Genomic DNA, 22,081 nt, shown 5'->3' with positions numbered 1-22,081 from the left:
GCTCTCGAAAGTCCATCCCCGAAGATAACCGGTTTGGTTTGAGTCCGAACTTAAAGGATATGCTGCGCTAGCGGTGACTCGAACCTTTCGACAGAACTCAGTTTTCTATAGATCCACTAAGAGATAAACTATCTATAAAGTTTTAGAATTTACTTAAAGTTTTAAATTACAAATGTACATGCGTGATTCTGGTATACTAGGTTCAGTTAAACAAACGCCGTCACAACTGCAGCACAACAACTTTGTCCTGGTTCGATTGGCAGAGGAGCAATAAAAAAATAGTCATATATCTCACAATGCCCTAGCGAAGCGCGCTAAAGCTTAGAATGTGGCATGGTTTCGTATAAAGTACACGTCGTACTCCTTCTCGATCCACTTGATCAGCTTGTCCACGTACTTGATCACAGTGGCTTTGTCCACAACCGGCTCGAATATGGCGTACAGTTCGTAGGTTCCGGTTGCCCAGGCCAGGACCACCTCGCGCTCCTTCATCTCGTAGATAAGCTTCAGCGGGCGACTACTGTTGTGGATGCGATGCAGCAAGTCGCAGTAGATGGCCTCCAGGCGCTCCAGCTCCGTCAGAGATTTGTACGGATGCCTGAGCATGGGACACAGCAGTTGAGCTGTGCTCTTGGGCTTGTAAAGAAAGTGCCGCAGCTCGGGGATTCCCACAACCTGTTGGTAGAGTTTCGCATTGAACGGCTGCTGCAGCTCCTCGTTGATGGCTTCCAAGCAGTGGCTTTTGCGTAGCTTCTCCGTGATCTTTGCCTTGGCCTCTGCCAGCGTGAAAAAGGCATCTCTGTCCACGGACAGCAGGAGCAAACAGGCCTGGCAATCATCCGCCAGGTACGAGACATGCGCATGCAGATACCCATTCATGTCGAACTTGGGCAGGCAAATTGGTGACCAGTTCTCGGAGCTCTTGAAGGACTCGGAGCACTCTACCAGGTTGAAGATCAGACGCAAATCAGCCGGATGGATGGAGTACTTCTTCATGCGCACCAATGCTATCAGTTTGTTATTGGCAATTAGCACGGCAAACACCAGGTTCTTGATCTTGGAGCAGTTGCTCTGAATGGCGCTGGTGATTTGCGATCGTATCGTTGTGGGCAATGGGAAGACGCGAATTGAGTTGGTCAAAAATGTGAAGATGTTGTTGGACACTAAAAGAAGTCGTTGAGAAATTAAGCAATTTGGATATGCTTAGATATCCTTACCCTTGGCACTACTACTGTCGTTCGCCAACAGATTGTAGAACAATCGTTCGCTGCCGGAGAGCAGTCTCCTCAGATCAAAGTTCTTGCGCCTCTCAAAGATTTTCGTCATGTGTGAATACGTCAGAATGGACAATATTTGATTGTAGACATCCCTGGTAAAGAATGGGAAGTTCCCATTAGTTAGCATTGCTATCAGGTGCGTTATAATTGACTCACCCCAGTTGAAGCTGCAGCTGCTGCACACTCATGTTGCTCCTGCTGGCAGCCACCAGGATGAGCGAGCTGCGTTGCATGAAAGCGAACTTAATGCCGCCCGCATGAATGGAGGTAATAGCATCCTGGCCCATTTGGACGAAGCTTACCAGTGCCTGAATGACACCGAAAAGCGTGGCCAGTTTATCCTCATTGCCGTGTAGCGAGAAGATTGGCTTTCCCGCCTCGCTTAGTATGAAGATGTGTTTCTTTTGGCCCTGCCACAGACTGTCGTGCTGGTAATCGTATTCCTCCTCCAGTCCCCCGCCAATGGAGTCCTCTGTTTTGGCGCTGGTCGAGGTGCTCAATGCCAGAGACTCCACAGAGGCAGCCAGTCCCTTGTTCTCCTGCCCCGGCTCCGGACTGAGGGCACTGTTATCTCGCATGGTGCCCAGGCCATCTCTTAGCTCAGAGATAATACTATGGTTTTGTTGCTCGGCCTCCTGGTCGGGATCCGCCTCTTGATAGAGATTTGGGGACTCCGGATCGCCCTCTGCGTCTAGATACTCGCAGGTGGAGTTCGTGTCCGACCTGACTGACGTCTGCTCTACTTCCATTTCGAATTCGTTTAACTATTTCAGTCGCTGGAACATTGCAGTTTGCCAATATTTAGCAATATCATAAATTTACAACTAAATCATTACAGCTGGAATGGATTTCCCAACACTGTCCGAAGCAGAAGGTGAAATAAAGGGTGTTCCGGAAAACACACCATAAGATAGGCTTATTCATTCTTAAATGTTATGAAAAATAAGTTAATTTGATATATGGATTTTGAATTACTTTATCTTAATAATTATAATTAAATTTTTATATCTGTTATTTTGTTTTTGTTTTAAGACCTCTTATAGAAACACTTCTATCCAACACTACCCACCAGCTGTTTACCAAAATCGACGGAAAAGAAGAAGAACATAGGTTATGAAAACACGAGCCGCTCCAAAATGTTGAGAAAATCGTTTGCCAACCGTAAGTAATCAATTAAAACATCAAGGAAACCAAATTATACATGCTTTCCCTTGGTAGTACCCCGCTTTGGTCAGATGTGCGGTCTGCCACGACGCCTGCAGAGCACACAGCCGGAGCAATCGGTGGAAACGGAACCGGAGGACATCGCCCTGGTGGAACAGCGGATTCTGAAGCATCCGGACTACTTCCAAGTGCACAACCTGTTCACCGTGCGCGACCTCTTCAATGCCCGAGTGCACTATGGCCACAAGGAGGGCTCCCTGGACGACCGAATGCGTCCGTACTTGTTCGGCAGTCGATTAGGTCATCTGATCTTCGATCTGGACAAGACGGCATCACATCTGCGCGATGCCCTCAACTTTGCCGCACACATTGCCTTCCGAGATGGCATCATTCTGTTCTTCAACCGCAACGCCATGAACTCACATCTCGTGGAGCGAAAGGCCCAGGAGGCCGGTGAATTCTCGCACACTCGCTTTTGGCGCGGCGGCATCTTTACCAATGCCAATGTGCAATTCGATGCGGTCACCAGGCTGCCCGATCTTTGCATTTTCCTCAACACTCAAAACAACGTTATGGCTCAGCACACGGCGGTTCGGGACGCCGCCAAAATGGCCATACCAACGATTGGCATAGTGGACAGCAATTGCAATCCCAACCTGATCACCTATCCGGTGCCCGGCAACGATGACTCGCCGGCCGCAGTGGAGCTCTATTGCAACCTCTTCAAGGAAGCCATACTGCGTGGCAAGCGGGAACGACGCCAACTCCTTGGCCTTCCGCCTCTGGACGAATCCCAGCCGCGGCGCAGTCGCAAAACTAAGTAATAGCCAAGTAGTAGTGTCAAGTTGATTTTGTTACATTTATCTTAATACAAATGCCAATGGCCGTCAATCCACGATGAAGAAGAAATTGCTAAATATGGTTGCAAAATTGCAGAACTTTGTGCATGTGCCATGCTATTTGATAGTGTTTAAGAAAACCCACGACCTGGGTTAGTTTCGGATAGCTATTCTAGGGCGGCAGCAGAGTGGCACCCTTGACAAAGTTGTTGCTGTAGTGGCTGAAATACGAGGGATTGGAGTTGGACCCCGTGTTGTTGGAACTTCCAGAGGGCCAGTAGTTGGTAATCTGTGGTGGGGTGTCAGGTGGCGGCGGAGGCGGCGCTGAGGTACCAATGATGGAGAGATCCGTACCGCCTTTGATGGCACGGCCGGGACCGAAGAACGTATCCATTTGCTGCTTCTTGAAATCATGCATCGACGCAAAACCATTCGGCGGCCTCTCCTTGGACATGTCCCACGAGCCGATGCTGGATGACTTGCGCACGAACACTTGGCCCTTTTCATTCTTGTCCTGCTCCACCCAGCGCTCTGCATGCTTCACCGTCAGCATCGCCTTGTGCGCAACTATATACTCCTCGGCCTTCTGTAGTCGTTCCAGTTGCTGCTCGTCCAGCTGGTCGCGCGGCAGCTTCCCCAAACGCTGCACCGTTCGCTTCCAGTTGTGGAACTCACGGTTTTTAAAGGGCTTCATGGCCATACGGTACTCCTTCCACTGGCGCTGGCGCTCCTCCTTCGTACCAGGCGGTGCATCCTCGAGCGGCGGTGGTGCCTCTGGCTTCTGTATCCATTGGCCATTGACCTGGACAAATGTGCCGCAGCGCTTGGGCTTCTTGGAGGGCTGCGCTTCCCCGTTTGACGGCGAATTGTTGCCATTGCTTGGCGGTGGGGGCGGAGGCATAAGCCTCGTATCTTTGTCACTGTTGCCGCGATGGTTTACCTTGAATTTCTTGTTATTCTGGTTTGGATTGCTGCGATTGTTTTGTGCTCCCTGCTCCTTGGGTACCAGATTCCACAAGCTGGGGCACTTGGGCATGGGCGGTTGGATTGGTGGTGGTCTATGTTGTGGCGACATCATGTCCTCCCAGAACGGAGGCGGCTGCAGAGGTCGGTGATTGTGATTCCGGCGGGGCCCAGAACCACGTGGTCCTCCAAAGCCCACTGGACCACCGGGGCCCATACTGCTCATGGGACCACAGGGACCCATATTGCTTATGGGACCGCGAGGTCCTCCTGGTCCCATTGGCCCCATGGGGGGACCGCATTGTCCGGGTCCAGGCCCAAAATTGCCTCCAAAGCCCATGTTCATCAGCTGCATAGGAAGTGGAGGCGGTCGATTCATCGGAGGATAGTTCCTGTCCTGGTAGCTTTGCGGACCTCCGCCTCCATGAAAGGCATTGTTGCTATTCGAAGACCAATGTTTACGTCCGTTGCCGTTGTTGTTATTGTTGTTGTTGTTACTATTGTTATTGTTGCTCCGTTGTAGTCCGCTTTTGGTATCCGGTTTCAGTGCATCCTTGCATTTCTTCCAATCTGCAAACGACATTTTCAGCGGCTTAGTTTCAGGCTCATCTTTGCCGGACTCCGGAACGACTTCCTTGGAATCCTCTGGTGCCGCCTCCACGTCCCCGTTTTCAGACATCTCGCACCTTAGAGAGTGGGAATACACTTTATAAATATATCAACTTAATTTTATTTGAGTTTTGCTTAGCGATGGCAAACAAAAATTTCAATAACAACAAATTGAAGGAACAGCCGATGTTTTCTATCGATATTTTCGTGCTTAAAATTTTAGGGAGTTTCCCCTGAAGTATTTTCTTAAGAGTCCTGTTGTTCTTAAAAAAGAACAGTAGTTTCCAAATGTATTCTCTAAACTTTCCGCTATACCAGTAAATCTTCATTTGTTAACTAGTAAGCGATATATTAATGCCCAACGTAATATAATATATATTTAACATTTTCGATCCCATGCAGACACAACCGGCGGGGAATAGTAATTGCCCAGCGTCCAGATACCATAGTGAATTGTTGGTTATCAGCGATAAGTGTCTGATTTCGTAACATTTATTTCATATTTAAATTTAAATTTTAATACGAACACATCTGTGATGCGAAATTGATGTGAGCTTTTTGACTGCGCTTTACGTGAACTGGTCTGGATAGCTGTGGCGCATCTCTAAAATCTAACGTGTTCGATCAGGTGGCAACACCCACCGTAAAAAACGATTTTAGTCGCAGTCGCAGAGATTTTGGTTTTGGTAAGCTCTAGTAATTTATTGGAAATTACGATCCAAAATACACCGTTTTAAGAGACGTTTCAATCGGCCATTAAAGTAAATAATAAGCGCGACGAAGACTAAACATCAAAAGTGTTGAAACTAGAACGAGAGTGCAAAGTCGGTCGCCAGCAAAACGCGTAGTTTGCTTATTTTAACGAAAAGCGGCCAGTGCCATTAAAATATTACTCAATTTCACAGAGAATTTTGGCCGAAAACGGATGCAATATATGGATATATAGACCCTGTTTCCTGAAAGTTAACTTCCTTTTTGTTCTACGCCCAACACGGTCGTCAACTGCGCTGCCATCGTCGACGTCGGCAGAGGCCATTCTTGTTGTTGCTATTCTCGACATATGATTCAATAGAGCGATCGCCTCTCTCTTTCTCCCTCCCACGGACAATTTCAGTTTTTTGTAATATTTCTGTTAGCTGTGTTTTAGTTGCCCATGTTTGTTTGTTCTTGTTGTTGTTGCTGCTGCTGCTGTTGCTGCAGCGGCAGTAAGTGATATTTAAAAAAGAAATGAGTTGTTCGCATGGAGCGAAAGTCGAACTGAAATAACACAAATGGTCGTCCGTTTGTCGTTCCCATTCGATATATGCCAACAATTTTCATCAATTATTTACATATTTTGCTTTTGGAACTTCGCACCGATTAACTGAGCAGAAGCCAGAAGCTCAGAAGGCGCCAATGGGTTAATTTGGCCACTAAACTATAGATAAATCGCGGTGTTATCAGCTAAAGCCGCTTATCAAACGTGCACATCGTTAAGATATACGAGAGCTTTGCGTCGCAATATTCGAGATTCGGTCGGAAACGAGGCCAATCTCCATATCCTAAGAAACCTTTTGGTTGTCCATGCTCTCGGCCATTACTCCCAAGTTCTAATGCAATATAGTCGGCTTTGATCATCCTAGCAGCTGAAAGCATGTATCCAAATAGTACAATAGTTTTAATGTAAACAATACATTTGATCGATAACTAACCTTTCTTGTGTTTACAGGGGGAGGTGCGGAAACAGCTTCTACGATTCATTTTTGATCAATTCTTCAACAACATTTAAACGAACGAATAAGTTAGCAGACCATATAGACTGAAATCAGCAGATCCGGACACCAGGCGGGACAACCTTAAGACTTCTTCACGAGACGATATCGAATCCAACGAATCCCGAGAATGGCTCACACACACCTGGGACGCGCCGTGAAAAACATTGAGGCGCCACGCCCGTTGAAGACACAATCGCGATCGTCGTTGAAGAACAGCTACCTGGTGATCGAGGAGCTAATCCAGTTGATAGACAACGTGACCGTCGGTCTTCAGTCGTGCAACACCACGCCGGAATCGATCACGCTGCTCCTGCACAACCTCCGGGTGCATGGACCGCAACTGGAGGCGGTGTCCAAGGATACACTGGACCGGGCCTTCGTCGTTTTCCGCAACGCTTCGCAGGACGAACGGCTGAATATAACGACGCGCCTCAAGCTGCTCGAACTCATCGAGCTGCGCGCCAAGAGCTGGGACAATGACGACACAATCGCGTACTACAAGTCCAAGCAGCAGATCTCCAACGTGGAGGTGAGTAGAGTACATAGAATCGATCTCACTTTGGAAAACGATCAAATATGTATCGTTGCTTTGCAGCTGCCTTCGGAATACCAGTACGATGCCGGCGTGCAGCCTGGCGCCTTCAGCACCTCCCCCACATTCGGCGTCAGCGGCGGTGTTGGTGGCGTTAACGATGGAGCCGCAGCCGCCGCTGCCGCCGTCTTCAATGCAGCATCTGCAGCTGCAGCCGCCCAAGCTGCGGCCATTGCGGCCGTGGGCACATCCAACCAGCAGCACATGCTGCTGCCGCCCGGTGAGGTCATTCGTAATTCGGGCAAGTTCCCCAAACCGACCAAGATTCCTGGCAAGACGTACTGCAAGGACGAGGTCGTGATTCGCAATGCTGACTCCGGCAAAGGTAAGTTTTTCAATCAGCTGAGGAGTGTTCTGGAGCACACAGATCTACAGAAATGGTTTTCAATAATGTATTCCTCCATTCCCGTGGCCAAAAAGTAATGGGCATCAAGGGGCGTCGCGTGCACATGATCGAGGAGCTAAGCGAAACCATTATATCGTTTCAAAGAGGTAACTCCAGAGAGCTGGTTTTAATTGTGATCCTCACCGCACCCCCATTTCATTTGGCACGCTTATTTAAATCAATTAATGCCCGGTGGCTTCTACAAAATTTACTAATAGAAATTATAAATACGCATGTTCCAGATTTTGTCCATTCAACGACACCACATTAAGCCAAAATTGATCGTTAAAGGCATTTTGAAATCACATATTTTCATACTGTATATATGCATTTTGTTTTTAAATGTTTTCGCATCCCAATTATTTTTCATAAATATAAATGCTTTTTTCGAGAACAATTATGAATGCCTTGTTTTCATTAGTCAACCCGGGTGCCAAGGAGCGTTTGGTGCAGATTACTGGTCCAGCTGAGGATAAAATTAAGTGAGTAAAGTAAATAAATTAAAGCTAATTTACCTTTATGTCAAAATGTTTTAATTCTACGACAGCTATGCCAAACAACTTATGGAGGACACCATTCGTCGGAACGCCTCGCCGGTGCGCCTGGAACCCGCTCCTGCCGTTGGAGGATCCTGCTCCTCGCTTAACTCGTCCAACTCGGACGACGCCATTGTGCAACCAAGAACGCCAACCGGAAGCAGTTTGGCCAACCGGCTAAGCTTTAACTCGGCCCAAAACTTCATGACCGCCACAGCTGCTGCACAGCAGATCTCGCAGCAGATGCACCACCAAACGCATCACCTGCAGCACCAACAGCAGCAGCAGGTCGCCGCAGTAGCCGCCGCAGCAGCAGCGGCGGCACATGCTCAGGCGACAGCCGCTGCCGGTAAAGTCTTGCGTCCCAATCAACAGCTGCTAATGCACTCATATTCCACAAACGATGCTTCCGTAGGTGAATACAAGTTCACGGTCAACGTGGGCCAGCACCTGATCAAGATCACCGGCGACTGCTGCGAACTAGTGCGCGTGAGTAATGTTGAAGTTTTCAATTGTGAAATTTGTTAAATCCCCTGCGATTTCAAGGTGGCCAAACTCGTGCTCGATGACTATTTTAGCAGCTCGGAGTTTCTGGCATCCATTGAGGCTGGCGCCGCCTTCGACGGCACTTCGCTGGTGACCACGCCATCGACTCCGCTTCCCGGAGCCGGGCCGCCGCAATTTTGGCTGCCCGGCACGGACAGTGGCATTGGACTGAATTGCGTTGTTTCCTCGTCAGCGAACAACAATGGTGAAGGCGACGACGAGGTGTTCGCTGAGCCCAGCAATGGAGGATCATCGACTAGCAATCAGAATGGACTGGCCAGATCGCGTCGCAGCCACTTTTCGCGCAAGGAGTCCACGCCGGAGACCAAGGGCGCTCGGGAAAAGGGTGACTTGGACGATTTGGCAGGCACCAATTCCTTGAAAAGCAATGCATGTAAGATTACAATCCTTTTATGCTTAACCAAGTCTTTGATGCTTAAACTTAAATTACAGCTCGCGTTTCTTACGATATTGAACACTTGCTCTACTACTCCATGAGTCCGCACTCGTGGACCCTGCCCACCGACTGGCAAAAGATGCAGGAGACAGCGCCCTCGATTCTGCGCAACAAGGTAATTTCGCCGTTCGATGGCTCACTTGGCCGTACGGCTTACTCTTCGAACATCCCCGATGCTATCATCGCCAGTGCACCTAACTCATCAGTAATAACACATCCGTGGGCTTTAAATGCAATAACCTCCTCCCCGAACACAAATATCATCAGCACCGCCGTTGGACTAGCTGCTGTCGATGCGTCGGCAGACAACAATCCCCTAACCGTCACTAACAAGCAATCAAAAGGGATCTTCGCCGAACGCGAGAACCGTCGCCTTCCCAAAACATCGGCCGTGTCCGATCGAAACCTGTATAACAAGCAATTGCAAATCATAACTAATACTGTGGGTCAATCGGTGGCAACACAAGGAAAGCATCGCCAGTCTAGCTATCAAACATCACAAGTGAAGGCAATTTTTCAACGCTACTGCGAGGACGATGAGTTTTCATTGGCACTGTGCGAAACAGAATCGAATAATAACCGCGTTTATGTGTAATTTCATTTAATTTCATTTAATTTAATTTAATTTTACGTAGCCGGAATACGTATTATTGAATCTCAGTCACAGATAGGCTTTTCTTTTCATGTCAGTATTTTTGCTGTTTTAATTTTATATAACTTATCATTAAGAAAAGGTGAAGCGTGAAGAACTTGATAATGAATCAAGTCAATACATCATTATCATTATCATCATCCAGTCATTAGATTAACGACATACCATCGAAACCAAACCGATCGCTAGTCTTAGAGGTAACAATACATATAATGCATTGAAATTAAAATGTAACTATAGGGAGAATCTGTGTTTTGGCTGTGAAACAGATTAAGTCGTCGCTAAGGATAAGCTGGAAAGGCGGTTGAAACCGCTTAACCGCTAACAAACAAACATTCTCGAATTCAAACCAACATTTACAAATCTGTAATCAATACGATTTATATTAACTAATAAACAGGACTTTCAAAGTCCGTAACAAAGCTTGGCTGGGTTTAACTTACACCACCACACACCCCACACATTGTAAATTATAAATTGTAACTTGTGTTTTACCACCGAAGCATCATAACATCACCACCTAACCACCACTCCAGATGGCTAACTTAGTTACTAAACTGTTCCGTATGTATATATGTTCGTTCATCCCTGGATAGCTTGCGTGTCAATGTTACTTTGAAATCAGATATTAAACCATTTCTTTGTTCGACAACAGGATCTGCAGGATGAGAGCCAGCGCTTCGATGGTGATAAGTATCTGGCCAGCATTAAGACGGCCGCCAAGCGAGACATTGTGGCTGCCGATGAGGTCGAGACTCTGGACGAATAAAGCCATCAATCGAGCGGCTCGAACTGACAATATAGAGTGTCCCGGGGTGAAGTGCCTGCTCCCAGACGGAGCTGCAGTATGCTTCAATGCTTTTGGCCATGGCCACATCTAACAATCGCAAACTCAAAACGACCAAAACAAAACAAACAAAAAAAAAAGAATATTGAAAAATATGCAAACTAACCCTAGAAATTACCAACGAAATAATCAAAAATTTCAAAATAACTAGAAAATTCAACGAAGCTCTTAGTTAAGTTCAATCGAAATGGGAATCCGGAATATTCCCAATATATACTAATTCAAAAAATGCAGCTAAATGAAAAGCCTCGAAGCGGCCCTAACTTGATAATATGGCCCAAATGAAATGGAATGCATTTTTAGTAACTCAATAGAGAATGACACGTTTTTAGTTGGAAATTTGTTTCTCATCCTTACGCAAACTTTGTTTCTCCCAACCAAATAATTCTCAAAACGGAAATGGAAATGTATTAATTCATCTATGTGTTTTATTATTATTATTTTGTAATTCTCTTGTGACTTGCGCTGAATGTCACTTTTCAAGATTTGAAATTGTATTTTGTTTTCTCTAGTCTATGCATCATAGAAATTTGTATACTATTTTGTTAAATTCACACCAAATTCTTTGAATTTCTGTTTATGCTTTAGTTAATTTATTTTATTTATTTTGTACAAATACAAATCATATATTCTTCAAAAAGATATTTGCAAGGAAATAAAATGGAATCAAGATCAAAACACACCTTCTTTCGCCCAAAACTCCAAATCTTTGGTTATTTAATTTGGTTAATGTACATTTACATAAATTTATTTATCACACACAATGGAACATAAATATAACAATAGTTTAAAGTTTGATATGTATCATCATAGAACGTTGGCTAGGAGGAGTAAAATAGATCGAATGACCACGTCGATTGTGCGGCTAGCAGAATGTGCTCCGAGTTGCATAACAAGTCAAGTGTAGTGGAAATGGCATTAGCATCGCAATTGGTTATTGGTTAGTAACAAACAGAATCGATCTATTGCACATAGTTGCCCAATAAAGGCCGCCTGTTCATGTGGCGGCACTGCATCGCGCTTTTGGCATGTACACAAAGCAAATATACATTTAGAAAAAGAACGTTAATTAGTCAGGGGCTGAAGTGGAGAAGTGTCATCATCGGATATGGGATTAGAACACAACAGCAAGACATCAATAGCATGCTCAACTCGACTCAATATTCACGTACATCGAGGTGTGGTATGTGGCCCGCTGGGCAGGTGACATGTTCAAGTTGCCCTGGTGCTTGCGGTTGTAGGCCCAAATCGCACAGGTGGCCAGCAGGGAGACTGGAAAATGCGATGGAATTAACTCGTATTCAACACACAGCGCATACATATGAGCAGATTAGACTCTTACCCAGCAGGAAGGACATGAAGAATACCTGCAGCCAGAAGTGACTGCCGCCGCTGCTGTCCACAATGATGCCCGCTGCAATGGTCACCACCGCTAGTCCCAGATTCTGCACAGACTGACAGCTGCAAAGGGAACGATTAAGGATTGAACAGCTTGAACAGATTAATGATCTTACAAGCCATATGCAGTGCCCAGTTGATATTCGGGCACAATCAATGAAACCAGGGGCCACAGACTGGCTGCCAACATGGAATAGGACAGTCCCATTATGCTCATCCCGATGTACGGATCCAAATGGGTGAAGGTCAGCAGGAAGTGAGCTAGCAGCGTGGAGATGGTGGCACAGAACACCCAGGTCACATTCCTTCCGACCTTGTCAATCACAAATCCAAACAGTGGCGATGCTATAGCAGAGATCAGGTAGACAATCGAGTTTACTGTGTTCGCCTCATCCGGCGTCATGTGGAAATTGCTGACGAAGAAGGCCTGGCCAAGAGCCACGAAAGGAAAGATGGCAACGTAGTAGGCCACACATACCACGGACACCATCCAGAAGTCCAGCTTGAAGGTGACTATATCGCTTAGTTTGGCCAATTCTCCACCAGGATTGTTATTTCGCTTAAGGATTCTCTCCGCGCGCTTGTCCATCCAACCTAAGTAAACGTGAAATCGAATAATATAAACTGATATTTAAATACACAAGTAATCCTACCTAGAATCAAGGTGCAAACCAGGGACATGACGCACGTTGAGGAGGCCAGGAACAGGGCCACGCCCAGACCCTTGTAGCCGGAATAGGATTTCGAAACGTATCCATATAGTGGTTGCATAATCCAAAAGTTGACGGTGCTGCCGAAACGGGCTACCGACAACTGCAGTCCAAAGACCATGTTAATCTCCTTGCCCTTGAACCATAGCACCGCATAGCTGTTTTGGGCCACAGCCAGCGACTCAGCCCCGATGCCGAAAACAAAGCGTCCCACGATCATCAACCAAAAGTGGCCCAGGACTCCGCCGGTGGCGAAGATCAACTGGCCAACGAGCACGATCAGCATGTAGATAATGGTGCCCAGGCGGATGCCAAACACCCGGTCGATGAGGAAGCCGCCCACAAAGCAGAGCACAATATTTGGCCACGAGTAGATGGAGTAAATCAGCGTGAACTCGGTGGAGCTGAGTTGCAGTTCCTTTTGGAAAACGTCCTGCAGTGCGCCGGGATTATCGTAGCAAAAATAGGAACCTATTAAAGGAGTTATTTAAGTAGGTATGGTCCCAAGTGTTGTTGCAAAGGAATTCACGTTCTTACCAAAACCCAAGAGGCACATAAAGAGCAGGGCGAGGAAGCGATGTGGCGTGCTCGTCGGATCACAGCATCCGGCATCCTTCTGGTGACCGGCTAGCTCTGTGTCCCGAGTGCTGCGTCGCCGCACCACAGGATGCACTTCGTCATCGCTGCTGCTGCAGGTGCTGCTGCTCGACGAGCTAACGATGGGTTTGCGCTCCTCGCGTGACATTATTGCCACTTTTCGTTGACAGAATGATGGAGGGTTGACGGGAAATTTGAGTTGTGCGATGGTAATTGCTATTTGTGGCTGCTCCTCTTTTCCGGAATTCCTGTTCCTCGACCGGTGGTGGGTGGTGGGCGGTAGGCGGGGGGTTGGGGGCGGGCTGTGGCCCTACTGTTGCTGCTTATCACTAGACCACACCATAATTCCGTGTTGTTGTTGTTGCTGCTGTTGCCTCAGTATTTGTGCAGTATTGATTATTCCCGCACACAGAGATGATGGAAATTGGAAAGGTTGGAATGGGGGGTGTTTCGGTTAATCTGCAAAAAAGCCAAGATTGAAAATTGCATTCCCACACACACAAAACATTTTACGCCCTCTCTCACACACACACACTCATACACATGCAGATGCAGGTATGTACATATATGTCACGGGTGGGTGTGCGTTAGTGTGTGCTTGCTAGGTAAACATGAAAGATCTCGTTGTCCGTTGGCTGACTAACGGTTAATGGGTAATCAATTAAGCGCTTGCATGCGCATAACATTTAGTTGACACCTGATTTAAGGCTTTACTACGCTATTTGCGTATTGAAAGCAGCTCTACTGTGGTATAAATTCGATATGTACACACACCCACGTCAATAAATAGGCATATGTAAATGCCGTATATCAACAACAAAAAAAAGGGATTAACAAGCAAATGCCCCGTTATCGCAGTCAACAAACGAAGTCACACACTAATTAATCACTAGTCCACGGTCTTATTTTGCATTATTTACATTCGATATTTTCGAATTGCGATTGTGGCGGGCTTACGATCCAGGAAAACTTTACTTAATATTTCTTGATGTATTTATGTTGATTATCAACAATGTATTGTGATGAGAAAGTCCTATCACGCCTACTATATGTTCAACAAGTCGTGGACTTACGGTTTATTTCTGTCCCCTGTCGGGAGAAGAATGGTCGGTATTACCTGGTTTCCCTACCTGTAGCTGTAGAAATGGAAGTGGGCATTGAGCTCTTGATATCGATATATCGATTACCTTGGGAATATCCTTACGAAAAACCGTTACTATCATTACGTTTTAACGGATTTGCGAAACATAAGCACTTGCTAAAAAAGTTTGCTTCGATTTATTAAGAATATCAAATGGATTACCAAACACATTCGTATGAGATGCAGAAAAATAAAACTATTTATTCGTCACCATTGAAAACCACAACAATTTATTGTCTTATAATAACGGTAAAATTCATAACTATCGATAGTTAACAACACTGCCCGCCTGTGCATCACTGACCAGTGCTGCAAAACGACCGCAGCGCATCAGGTGGCAACCGTGTGTTCCTACACCAAGCAAAACAACTATTTTATTATTAAATTCAGCACAAAGTTCAATGATTATTAGGTCCTCTGCACACTCACTATTCGATCAGCAAGCACTGGCACAGCGATAAGTATGTAAGTTAAAGTTTCAAAATGGTACAAAGCCAACCAAATGTGCGGGCGCACGCTATTTTGTGCAGTGTAAAGGCGCCAACGATGTTGTCTTCGTCTCGCACAACGCAAATTTATTCAAAGACCCACTGCCACATTTTGATACGCTCCCGAGCAGCTAAACACGTTTCGTATGCTTGCATGTCCATTTCGTAATGCCCCCGATCAGGAACTAAGGTCTGTCCACCCGAGATGGCGGCGATAAAGGTGAGTTTGCGACTGCCCTTTTGGAGCACACAGACAATGGCCCAACTAAATGCGTTGTACAACCACAGAACATCACCCTGGGCATTCTGTACGGCCTGTGGGACAGCATACGTGGCATGACACTGGTCCTGCACATCGACGACGAGGTGAACCGCCAGAATGCCGAGCAGGAGCACCGCCAACAGCTGCGTCGCACCGACAAGGATCGTTACGAACGCGCCAGGAGATCACCGTCACCAGTGCCCAGTTCCGCGGCTGCCATGATTCGGGAGGAGTATGCCAAGCAGGCGGAGGAGAACGCCGACGAGCGGACGCTAGAGAAGATCCTGGGCAAGAAGCCAGCCGCCCAGGATCAACACCCGCAGGGGTATGTGTTACACAAAGACTCATTCCACGTACATGTAATTTTAAACTGCGCACTTGATTTTTAATCCGGCGACACAGGGAGAAGAAGATCGCCAAGAAGCTGTTCAAGTGCTGCATGCTCAATGGCGGTTTCACCTGGCTGAGCATCGTCCTGTTCGAGAACGCTCTGCTGCCCACGCTCAAATTCTGCCTTACCATCTTCTATGGAGCCCATTCCGAGACCCTGCCGGTGGTTTGGGGCTGGCTGCATCCCATACTGTCCCTGCTCTTCGGCATGATGTGGGTGCTGCCCATATTCATGCTCTCCAAGATTGTGAGCTCTCTGTGGTTCGCGGACATAGCCAATGCCGCGTATCGCGTGAGAAAGGGTCGCCCGCAGCTAATCCCTGGAATTAGCAAACTGGTGGCCGACTTCCTATTCAGCATGGTGGTGCAAATGCTGTTCCTGGTACAGAGCATGCTGGTTAACCTAGTGCCTGTGAAATATGTGGGCTCCTCGCTGTGCTTCGTGCATCTGTGCCTGCTCTACTCACTGTACTCCTTCGAGTACAAGTGGTTCAACATGGGCTGGGAGCTACATAGACGACTCACGTACATTGAAAAGAACTGGCCCTATTTCTTCGGCTTCGGAATACCGCTCACCGTGCTGACAAATCTGTCCAGCTCGGTGATCGTCAGTAGCTGCATCTTCTCCATCTTTTTTCCCCTGTTCATACTCAGCGGCAATGAGGCAAAACCCATTGTGGACACCACGTAAGTGTTTTTGGTTTGGTAACACAGTCCAGCTTCACTAAATCGAACTTCTGGAAAATGTAAACTGGAAAGTGATGTAGTTCATGTTCAAACTATCACGCAATTTTAGTTGGACGTCTTCATGTAATGTAATGTAATTCGTTTTTCCTTTGTTCGTGACCAGCACGTATCGATTTAGAGAAGCTCTTCTGTACTATATCTATAAATATAAATAACTAAATATTTGACATCCACCCAGTGAGGTCTCCCTGCGTCTCTTCTCGCCGGTGGTCTTCATATCGAACCTCTGCTTCGGCGGCAATCCGTGGAGCAAGGCCAATCGACTGAGTGCCATGCAGCGGCAGCAGTATGAGCTGCAGCAGCGACAGCGTTTGCTCCAGCGGGACGAGCAACTGCTCAAGCAGCGCAAGCAGCAATATGTGCAGCAGCAACGGCTGCAACAGGAGCAGCTAATGCGACGTGATCGCTCGCATTCGCGATCACAGACACCGCAGCTGGGACATCCGCATCGCTACGCCCAGGCGCCCGTTTTCGATGCGGGTCGGGTGCGCGATTCCTCCGCCTCGTCAACGCACAGCTCCAATGCGCCGAGCATTAATAGCCATCGGCCGCCGCCTTATTACGGCAGCTCGCTGCGCGGAGCTGCGCCTTTGGTGCCCACTCCTGTGCCCGGTGCACCGAGAGCTCCGCTAACCCCGCCCGTGATACGCCAGGAGTCGGGGCCCGATGACTGGAACTTGTGAGATTTATGCTTATACACGCAACGTAGGCTTTAGCTATATATAATTCGATCTGTGTAATCTACGTATCATCTACCTATCTAACCATCGTGAACTGTGTAAGTTAAAGATAACTCTAGGTCTACGCATAATGACAATGTTCGCTAGTCGACAACGCCACCGCCACCACCACCACCAACACAACGCCCTATTCGGAATGGGCATGACTATATATATATAGACTATAGAGTGGCTATATCTGAAATGCGGCTCGCGCAACTGCTGCATAATCGTTTACATGTTTATTTTAGTCGTCGTTTTTCTCTTTAATTTTTGCTCGTAGGGTGATATGCTCTACACTAGAAATTACGTCGGGCGTAAAGTTCGTTAAATGTATAATTAATCAAAAATAAAATTAATTTTGTACTTTCGTCAATTGTTGTTGCTTGCTTGCCTAATGGGGAGCGCTTGGCCAAGCCTTATCAGTGCGATTTGTCTCGACTAGATTATAGATTGTGTGAGTCAGAAGTAATCTAAAATAGTTGCTAATTTCGTTTCGTTTGATGACTGTCACAGTTTTTAATAAGGATCACTTCCTATTTTTAAATCAGAAGTTCCTATAATAGCTTTGCCCAATTTATGACCCTATTCCCAATGTTTCCACTCCACCAATTCGAATAATAATTTCATGATGATTTGACAATATAACAGCTACTTAGTACCACATAATAACTCCCCCCCGAACTGAATCCTCCTTCCCTAACCGCCACCAATTAACGCTTGAGTTACAGCGCACGAACAATCGAACCAGGATATGGGTTCACGCTTGGATTGGGGTGTTGCTGATGTGGCGTTGTGGGCGATTGCCGACCAAATTGATTATCACCAAGGTAACACCCATGTGTCCACACATTGTTCTGCTTGAAAGTGGAATTGTCAGTGACAGTATAGGTTGTACATATCTGTATCCTTTTTCAAAAGCGTAGTTTCCTGTCCCAGTCACCATTTGTTGTTCGTCCTGTGCGGTCGATTTTTTAGCTCTTAAAAACCCGAATCAGAAATCATATGTGAAAAACATAATAATGATTTTGATGAATCCGAAAACTTCGAAAATCCTGTGGCTGCTGGGATTTCTATCGTTATTAAGCAGCTTTAGTTTGGAGATCGCTGCGCAAACCACTCAAAATATCAATGTGTGTAAGTTGAGCATCGATCGATATGCCTAAAGATATATATATATAGATGATAAATACATAATCATATACCTAATGATTATAGTTTAGTGCACTCATTTAAAGATCTTTCGAAACTATATCGAATATTATCGAACTCTTTTGGCTGAGTGGATTAAAAGTAAACTAATTAGATGAAAACCAATATGGATTGGGATTACTTTTTTGGGTGGTGCCAGTCATAATGAGTTTTTAGGGCAAACAAACAAACGCAATGCCACGTAATGCCTTTGGCCAATGCACTTTAACCGATGTGATCCCATCCCTTTGGATAGTGTTCATCAACGAGGTGGACAATGAGCCGGCTGCGAAGGCTGTGGAGGTGGTGCTCACCTACTTGAAGAAGAACATACGATATGGTCTATCGGTGCAACTAGATTCGATAGAGGCGAACAAGTCCGATGCCAAGGTGCTGCTGGAAGCTAGTGAGTTGTGGTCGGGATTATGCCAGGATTCAGTTGCTCATACTCACACTTTTCCATCTCAGTTTGCAATAAGTACGCAACAAGTATTGAGAAGAAACAAACGCCCCATCTGATCCTGGACACCACCAAATCGGGCATAGCCTCGGAAACGGTGAAGAGCTTCACCCAGGCTCTGGGTCTGCCCACCATTAGTGCCTCCTATGGCCAGCAGGGCGACTTGAGGCAGTGGCGCGACTTGGATGAGGCGAAGCAGAAGTATTTGCTGCAGGTGATGCCGCCGGCGGATATTATTCCCGAGGCCATTCGAAGTATAGTGATTCACATGAACATCACGAATGGTAAAAAGATATGATATCTATTTGAAAGTGAGTATTAATACGTACCCTTCCAAATCCCCTCCAGCTGCCATTCTGTACGATGATTCCTTTGTCATGGACCACAAGTACAAGTCCCTGCTGCAGAATATACAAACCCGTCATGTGATCACCGCCATAGCCAAGGATGGTAAGCGGGAGCGCGAGGAGCAAATCGAAAAGCTGAGGAACTTGGACATCAATAACTTCTTTATTCTGGGCACCCTGCAATCGATCCGCATGGTCCTGGAGTCGGTGAAGCCAGCGTATTTCGAGCGCAACTTCGCCTGGCACGCCATCACTCAGAACGAAGGAGAGATTAGCAGTCAGCGGGACAATGCGACCATTATGTTTATGAAACCCATGGCGTATACGCAATATCGAGATCGCTTGGGATTACTGCGAACCACTTACAATCTGAACGAGGAGCCGCAGTTGTCATCCGCGTTTTACTTCGATCTGGCACTTAGGAGTTTCCTTACCATCAAGTGGGTTGGATGTATATTTACTATATATTTTAACTATTTTTGCCTGCAGAGAAATGTTACAATCGGGCGCCTGGCCAAAGGATATGGAGTATCTGAATTGTGACGATTTCCAAGGTGGCAACACACCCCAAAGGAACTTGGATCTTCGAGATTACTTCACCAAGGTTGCTGCTCCCACCTGTATAAGAAATTATGATTGATTGATTACCCACTTCCGTTTCTCAGATTACCGAACCGACTTCGTATGGAACCTTTGATCTCGTCACGCAATCCACTCAGCCATTCAATGGGCATAGCTTCATGAAATTCGAAATGGATATAAATGTGCTGCAGATTCGTGGTGGCAGTTCCGTGAACAGCAAGTCCATTGGCAAATGGATATCGGGTCTGAACTCGGAGCTCATCGTCAAAGACGAGGAGCAGATGAAGAATCTCACTGCAGACACTGTTTATCGAATCTTTACTGTAGTGGTGGGTCGCGACAGGGGATTGCAAAGGATGTTTTAGTAGTGTAGTTTTTTTTTATTTCTTAAGTATTCAACTTGTAGTCCTTGTGTGTGTCGTCTTTTGATCATATTCAGTTACATTTAAATTAATATATATTCCAAATATTAAAGGTAAACCAACGTGGTTTTAGTCAATAAACTAAATTTCATTTGAACTTCACAGCAAGCTCCTTTCATAATGCGCGATGAAACGGCTCCGAAAGGATACAAAGGATACTGCATTGATCTGATCAACGAGATAGCCGCAATTGTCCACTTCGATTACACCATCCAGGAGGTGGAGGACGGCAAGTTTGGCAACATGGACGAGAATGGGCAATGGAATGGCATTGTGAAGAAGCTGATGGACAAACAGGCGGACATTGGCCTTGGCAGCATGTCGGTGATGGCCGAACGGGAGATAGTCATTGACTTCACCGTTCCGTACTACGATCTGGTCGGGATTACGATCATGATGCAGCGACCCAGTTCGCCAAGCTCGCTGTTCAAGTTCCTTACCGTGCTGGAAACGAACGTGTGGCTTTGCATCCTGGCTGCCTACTTCTTTACCAGCTTTCTCATGTGGATCTTCGATCGCTGGAGTCCCTATAGCTATCAGAACAATCGAGAGAAGTACAAGGACGACGAGGAGAAGCGCGAGTTCAATCTGAAGGAGTGCCTCTGGTTCTGCATGACTTCATTGACACCTCAAGGCGGTGGCGAGGCTCCAAAGAATCTGTCTGGCCGTTTAGTGGCCGCCACCTGGTGGCTATTCGGGTGGGTAGTTGCTCTTCATTTGCTTGTAAACTCTTTCCTTTTTAAAAGAGTTTTTTTGTTCTTCCCTTAAGTTTTATCATTATTGCTTCGTACACGGCCAATTTGGCTGCCTTCTTGACCGTATCACGTTTGGATACGCCCGTTGAAAGCTTGGATGACCTGGCGAAGCAGTACAAGATCCTATACGCTCCATTGAATGGCTCATCTGCGATGACATATTTCGAGCGTATGTCCAACATAGAGCAGATGTTTTACGAGATTTGGAAGGATCTGTCGCTGAACGACTCCCTGACCGCCGTGGAGCGCTCCAAGCTGGCTGTTTGGGATTATCCAGTGAGCGACAAGTATACCAAGATGTGGCAGGCCATGCAGGAGGCGAAGCTACCGGCCACCCTCGACGAAGCGGTGGCCCGGGTTAGAAATTCGACAGCTGCCACGGGTTTTGCCTTTCTGGGCGATGCCACCGATATACGCTACCTGCAGTTGACCAACTGTGATTTGCAGGTGGTGGGCGAGGAGTTCTCCCGGAAACCCTATGCCATAGCTGTTCAGCAGGGATCGCATCTCAAGGATCAGTTTAATAATGCGTGAGTAATGGGAAAATATAGATGTGAGCTTCTTCATATCGTTGTGGTGCTTTAGAATCCTGACCCTGCTCAACAAACGACAGCTGGAGAAGCTCAAGGAGAAGTGGTGGAAGAACGACGAAGCTCTGGCCAAGTGCGATAAGCCGGAGGATCAATCGGATGGCATCTCGATCCAGAACATTGGCGGCGTCTTCATTGTCATATTCGTGGGCATTGGAATGGCCTGCATCACGCTGGTCTTTGAGTACTGGTGGTACAGGTACCGCAAGAATCCGCGGATCATCGATGTGGCCGAAGCCAATGCGGAGCGATCCAATGCTGCTGACCATCCTGGCAAGCTGGTCGATGGTGTGATCCTTGGCCACTCGGGGGAGAAGTTCGAGAAGTCAAAAGCTGCACTGCGTCCGCGCTTTAATCAGTATCCGGCCACGTTTAAGCCTCGTTTCTAGAATTACTCGTATACCAATGAAACGAATATTATGGTAAAATGAGCACTCGGATGTCTACGTCTAGTTTTAAAGAAATCAGTCACTTTGTGCACTTTTATTGAACTCTTAATAAATGTTTAAACAAAATAATTGTAAAACCTTTGTATTTATTATTTTTGAATTTCAAATAATATTTCAAAAGCCGCTGGTATTTCTAGTTTAGTATTAAATACCGCCTTCTGCTATCGAGAAATCGACACCGATAGGTTCGGACAATAAAACGCCCCCGATAT

At 46.5% G+C, this 22,081-nt stretch overlaps 7 protein-coding genes across 19 annotated transcripts; 4 read left to right on the top strand and 3 right to left on the bottom strand.

The window, feature by feature from the left end:
- Positions 1 to 136: 136 nt before the first annotated feature.
- On the bottom strand, positions 137 to 2,136 carry Mon1 (Monensin sensitivity 1). Its single transcript, NM_135024.2, has 3 exons — positions 1,434 to 2,136; positions 1,218 to 1,369; positions 137 to 1,163 (listed from the first exon to the last, which is right to left on the bottom strand). The coding sequence occupies exons 1-3, from the start codon at positions 2,024 to 2,026 to the stop codon at positions 322 to 324; spliced, it is 1,587 nt and encodes a 528-aa protein (NP_608868.1). The 5' UTR covers positions 2,027 to 2,136; the 3' UTR covers positions 137 to 321.
- A 221-nt stretch (positions 2,137 to 2,357) lies between these two features.
- Positions 2,358 to 3,338, top strand: mRpS2 (mitochondrial ribosomal protein S2). The gene is made up of 2 exons (NM_078749.4): positions 2,358 to 2,438; positions 2,496 to 3,338. Exons 1-2 carry the CDS (start codon positions 2,414 to 2,416, stop codon positions 3,263 to 3,265), a joined length of 795 nt encoding a protein of 264 aa, NP_523473.2. The 5' UTR covers positions 2,358 to 2,413; the 3' UTR covers positions 3,266 to 3,338.
- CG11927 (uncharacterized protein) lies at positions 3,278 to 5,011 on the bottom strand. The gene has a single exon (NM_135023.2). The coding sequence runs from the start codon at positions 4,920 to 4,922 to the stop codon at positions 3,453 to 3,455; it is 1,470 nt and encodes a 489-aa protein (NP_608867.1). The 5' UTR covers positions 4,923 to 5,011; the 3' UTR covers positions 3,278 to 3,452.
- A 470-nt stretch (positions 5,012 to 5,481) lies between these two features.
- mxt (mextli) lies at positions 5,482 to 11,295 on the top strand. 7 transcript variants are annotated; one of them, NM_001273126.1, is made up of 10 exons: positions 5,482 to 5,538; positions 6,561 to 7,135; positions 7,202 to 7,523; positions 7,619 to 7,690; positions 8,005 to 8,065; positions 8,131 to 8,468; positions 8,535 to 8,608; positions 8,666 to 9,059; positions 9,119 to 9,237; positions 10,430 to 11,295. In NM_001273126.1, exons 2-10 carry the CDS (start codon positions 6,734 to 6,736, stop codon positions 10,541 to 10,543), a joined length of 1,896 nt encoding a protein of 631 aa, NP_001260055.1. In that variant the 5' UTR covers positions 5,482 to 5,538; positions 6,561 to 6,733; the 3' UTR covers positions 10,544 to 11,295. The 7 variants fall into 7 exon arrangements, with proteins under 7 accessions (NP_001260055.1, NP_608866.1, NP_723015.1 ...); NM_135022.3 differs by having other exon boundaries at positions 5,482 to 5,613; positions 8,131 to 8,608; NM_164598.2 differs by having other exon boundaries at positions 8,131 to 8,608; positions 10,430 to 10,687.
- A 16-nt stretch (positions 11,296 to 11,311) lies between these two features.
- On the bottom strand, positions 11,312 to 14,430 carry CG12194 (uncharacterized protein). Of its 3 annotated transcripts, NM_001169402.2 has the most exons (7): positions 14,400 to 14,430; positions 13,267 to 13,785; positions 12,673 to 13,200; positions 12,136 to 12,613; positions 11,964 to 12,082; positions 11,794 to 11,893; positions 11,312 to 11,641 (listed from the first exon to the last, which is right to left on the bottom strand). In NM_001169402.2, the coding sequence occupies exons 2-7, from the start codon at positions 13,472 to 13,474 to the stop codon at positions 11,584 to 11,586; spliced, it is 1,491 nt and encodes a 496-aa protein (NP_001162873.1). In that variant the 5' UTR covers positions 13,475 to 13,785; positions 14,400 to 14,430; the 3' UTR covers positions 11,312 to 11,583. The 3 variants fall into 3 exon arrangements, with proteins under 3 accessions (NP_001162873.1, NP_608865.2, NP_001260052.1); NM_135021.4 differs by having other exon boundaries at positions 11,312 to 11,893; NM_001273123.1 differs by lacking the exon at positions 14,400 to 14,430 and adding an exon at positions 14,247 to 14,315 and having other exon boundaries at positions 11,312 to 11,893.
- Positions 14,431 to 14,777: 347 nt separating this feature from the next.
- tank lies at positions 14,778 to 17,442 on the top strand. 2 transcript variants are annotated; one of them, NM_164597.2, is made up of 5 exons: positions 14,778 to 14,928; positions 14,998 to 15,175; positions 15,244 to 15,542; positions 15,620 to 16,294; positions 16,533 to 17,442. In NM_164597.2, exons 2-5 carry the CDS (start codon positions 15,161 to 15,163, stop codon positions 17,035 to 17,037), a joined length of 1,494 nt encoding a protein of 497 aa, NP_723014.1. In that variant the 5' UTR covers positions 14,778 to 14,928; positions 14,998 to 15,160; the 3' UTR covers positions 17,038 to 17,442. The 2 variants fall into 2 exon arrangements, with proteins under 2 accessions (NP_723014.1, NP_608864.1); NM_135020.3 differs by having other exon boundaries at positions 14,778 to 14,932; positions 15,138 to 15,175.
- A 34-nt stretch (positions 17,443 to 17,476) lies between these two features.
- Ir25a (Ionotropic receptor 25a) lies at positions 17,477 to 21,931 on the top strand. 4 transcript variants are annotated; one of them, NM_135019.2, is made up of 10 exons: positions 17,477 to 17,530; positions 17,805 to 17,903; positions 18,521 to 18,670; positions 18,733 to 19,008; positions 19,073 to 19,511; positions 19,561 to 19,675; positions 19,737 to 19,982; positions 20,181 to 20,773; positions 20,845 to 21,360; positions 21,416 to 21,931. In NM_135019.2, exons 2-10 carry the CDS (start codon positions 17,828 to 17,830, stop codon positions 21,807 to 21,809), a joined length of 2,805 nt encoding a protein of 934 aa, NP_608863.2. In that variant the 5' UTR covers positions 17,477 to 17,530; positions 17,805 to 17,827; the 3' UTR covers positions 21,810 to 21,931. The 4 variants fall into 4 exon arrangements, with proteins under 4 accessions (NP_608863.2, NP_001260051.1, NP_001260049.1 ...); NM_001273122.1 differs by lacking the exon at positions 17,477 to 17,530 and having other exon boundaries at positions 17,616 to 17,903; NM_001273120.1 differs by lacking the exon at positions 17,477 to 17,530 and having other exon boundaries at positions 17,616 to 18,210.
- The last annotated feature ends 150 nt before the right edge of the window (positions 21,932 to 22,081 follow it).

This window comes from Drosophila melanogaster, chromosome 2L (assembly GCF_000001215.4).
Source record: "Drosophila melanogaster chromosome 2L".
Classification (NCBI taxonomy): domain Eukaryota; kingdom Metazoa; phylum Arthropoda; class Insecta; order Diptera; family Drosophilidae; genus Drosophila; species Drosophila melanogaster.
This window is presented reverse-complemented; position numbering and strand designations above follow the sequence as displayed.

Bases quoted from the DNA above. Each gene is read 5' to 3' on its own strand.
- Mon1 (NM_135024.2), bottom strand. From the start codon at position 2,026: ATGGAAGTAGAGCAGACGTCAGTCAGGTCGGACACGAACTCCACCTGC. The intron at 1,370-1,433 runs GTGAGTCAATTA...ATTCTTTACCAG, and splicing joins CAGCTGCAGCTTCAACTGGG to GGATGTCTACAATCAAATAT. The intron at 1,164-1,217 runs GTAAGGATATCT...GACTTCTTTTAG, and splicing joins CGACAGTAGTAGTGCCAAGG to TGTCCAACAACATCTTCACA.
- mRpS2 (NM_078749.4), top strand. From the start codon at position 2,414: ATGTTGAGAAAATCGTTTGCCAACC. The intron at 2,439-2,495 runs GTAAGTAATCAA...TTCCCTTGGTAG, and splicing joins GAGAAAATCGTTTGCCAACC to TACCCCGCTTTGGTCAGATG.
- CG11927 (NM_135023.2), bottom strand. From the start codon at position 4,922: ATGTCTGAAAACGGGGACGTGGAGGCGGCACCAGAGGATTCCAAGGAA.
- mxt (NM_001169403.2), top strand. From the start codon at position 6,734: ATGGCTCACACACACCTGGGACGCGCCGTGAAAAACATTGAGGCGCCA. The intron at 7,524-7,618 runs GTAAGTTTTTCA...GTGGCCAAAAAG, and splicing joins CAATGCTGACTCCGGCAAAG to TAATGGGCATCAAGGGGCGT. The intron at 8,609-8,665 runs GTGAGTAATGTT...TGCGATTTCAAG, and splicing joins ACTGCTGCGAACTAGTGCGC to GTGGCCAAACTCGTGCTCGA.
- CG12194 (NM_001169402.2), bottom strand. From the start codon at position 13,474: ATGTCACGCGAGGAGCGCAAACCCATCGTTAGCTCGTCGAGCAGCAGC. The intron at 12,083-12,135 runs GTAAGATCATTA...TTCCCTTTGCAG, and splicing joins CTGGGCACTGCATATGGCTT to CTGTCAGTCTGTGCAGAATC. The intron at 11,894-11,963 runs GTAAGAGTCTAA...CGCATTTTCCAG, and splicing joins CTTCATGTCCTTCCTGCTGG to TCTCCCTGCTGGCCACCTGT.
- tank (NM_164597.2), top strand. The intron at 15,543-15,619 runs GTATGTGTTACA...CCGGCGACACAG, and splicing joins CAGGATCAACACCCGCAGGG to GGAGAAGAAGATCGCCAAGA. The intron at 16,295-16,532 runs GTAAGTGTTTTT...ACATCCACCCAG, and splicing joins AAACCCATTGTGGACACCAC to TGAGGTCTCCCTGCGTCTCT.
- Ir25a (NM_001273120.1), top strand. From the start codon at position 18,096: ATGATTTTGATGAATCCGAAAACTTCGAAAATCCTGTGGCTGCTGGGA. The intron at 18,671-18,732 runs GTGAGTTGTGGT...TTTCCATCTCAG, and splicing joins CAAGGTGCTGCTGGAAGCTA to TTTGCAATAAGTACGCAACA. The intron at 19,009-19,072 runs GTAAAAAGATAT...AATCCCCTCCAG, and splicing joins TCACATGAACATCACGAATG to CTGCCATTCTGTACGATGAT.